Raw genomic sequence first — 1170 nt, forward strand, 5'->3', positions numbered from 1 at the left:
CACCATGCCCAGCTAATTTTTTGTAGTTTTAGTAGAGACGGGGTTTCACCATGTTGACCAGGATGGTCTTGATCTCTTGACCTTGTGATCTACCCACCTTGGCCTCCCAAAGTGCTGGGATTACAGGCTTGAGCCACCGCGCCCGGCCCTAATTTTTATATTTTTAGTAGATATGGGCTTTTGCTATGTTGGCCAGGCTGGTCTCAAACTCCTGACCTCAGCTGATCTACCCACCTCGGCCACCAAAACTGCTGGGATTACAGGCATGAGCCACCACGCCCAGCAGTGCAGATTCTTATTTTTACTCCTCTGCCTGCTAGAATCACAGCTTAACATGCAGGTGCAGAACACGGGCCTGAATGGGGCTGAGTGTTATCCATGGACCAACTCCTGTTCAACGGCCCCAAGAGAGGAGTTTAGAAAGCCAATACTCACAGGGTTCCTCCTGTCCAGGCAAAGTGACTTGATGTTTCTTAACACCATCAAACAGGAGTTCCGCACCGCCTCTGCAAAGGAGGACCAGAGAAAAAGCCAGGTGAGCTCCTACAAATAGAAGAGGTAGCGGAAACAGAAAACTGAGGATAGGGCTGGTAATGAAGCCTAAGAGAAGCAGAGACTAAGGTGCAGGAACATCTTGGGTACCAGTGACCAATTCTTTTTTTTCCCCTTTCGTTCTCAGAGACAGAGTCTTGCTCTGTCACCTATGCTGGAATGCAGTAGTGCAATCATAGCTCACTGTAACCTTGAACTCCTGGGTTCAAGACACTTTCCTGTTCCACTTCCCAAGTAGCTAGGACTATAGGTGCATGCCACCATATCAGGCTAATTTTTATATTTATATTTGTATTTTATTTGTTTTGAGAGGGAGTCTCACTCTTGCCCAGGCTGGAGTGCAGTGGTGTGATCTCAGCTCACTGCAACCTCCGCCTCCCAGGTTCAAGCGATTCTTGTGCCTCAGTCTCCCAAGTAGCTGGGACTACAGAAGTGTGCCACCACGCCGGCTAAGTTTTGTATTTTTAGTAGAAGTGGGGTTTCACTGTGTTGGCCAGGCTGGTCTCAAACTCGACCTCAGGTGATCTGCCCACCTTAGCCTCCCAAAGTGCTGGGGTTACAGGCATGAGCCACCATGCCCGGCCCATATCAGGTTAATTTTTAAATTTTTTTTTTTTT

At 48.3% G+C, this 1170-nt stretch overlaps 1 protein-coding gene across 1 annotated transcript in view; it reads right to left on the bottom strand.

Annotated features, from left to right (window-relative positions):
* Nucleotides 1-1170, bottom strand: part of URM1 (ubiquitin related modifier 1) — a 27349-nt gene that overhangs the window by 16283 nt on the left and 9896 nt on the right. The window contains exon 2 of the mRNA XM_017548996.2: nt 436-506. Within this exon, the coding sequence (XP_017404485.1) occupies nt 436-506 (71 nt within the window). The remainder of the gene's footprint in view (nt 1-435; nt 507-1170) is intronic.

Source organism: Cebus imitator, unplaced genomic scaffold (genome assembly GCF_001604975.1).
Source record: "Cebus imitator isolate Cc_AM_T3 unplaced genomic scaffold, Cebus_imitator-1.0 Scaffold216, whole genome shotgun sequence".
Taxonomy (NCBI): domain Eukaryota; kingdom Metazoa; phylum Chordata; class Mammalia; order Primates; family Cebidae; genus Cebus; species Cebus imitator.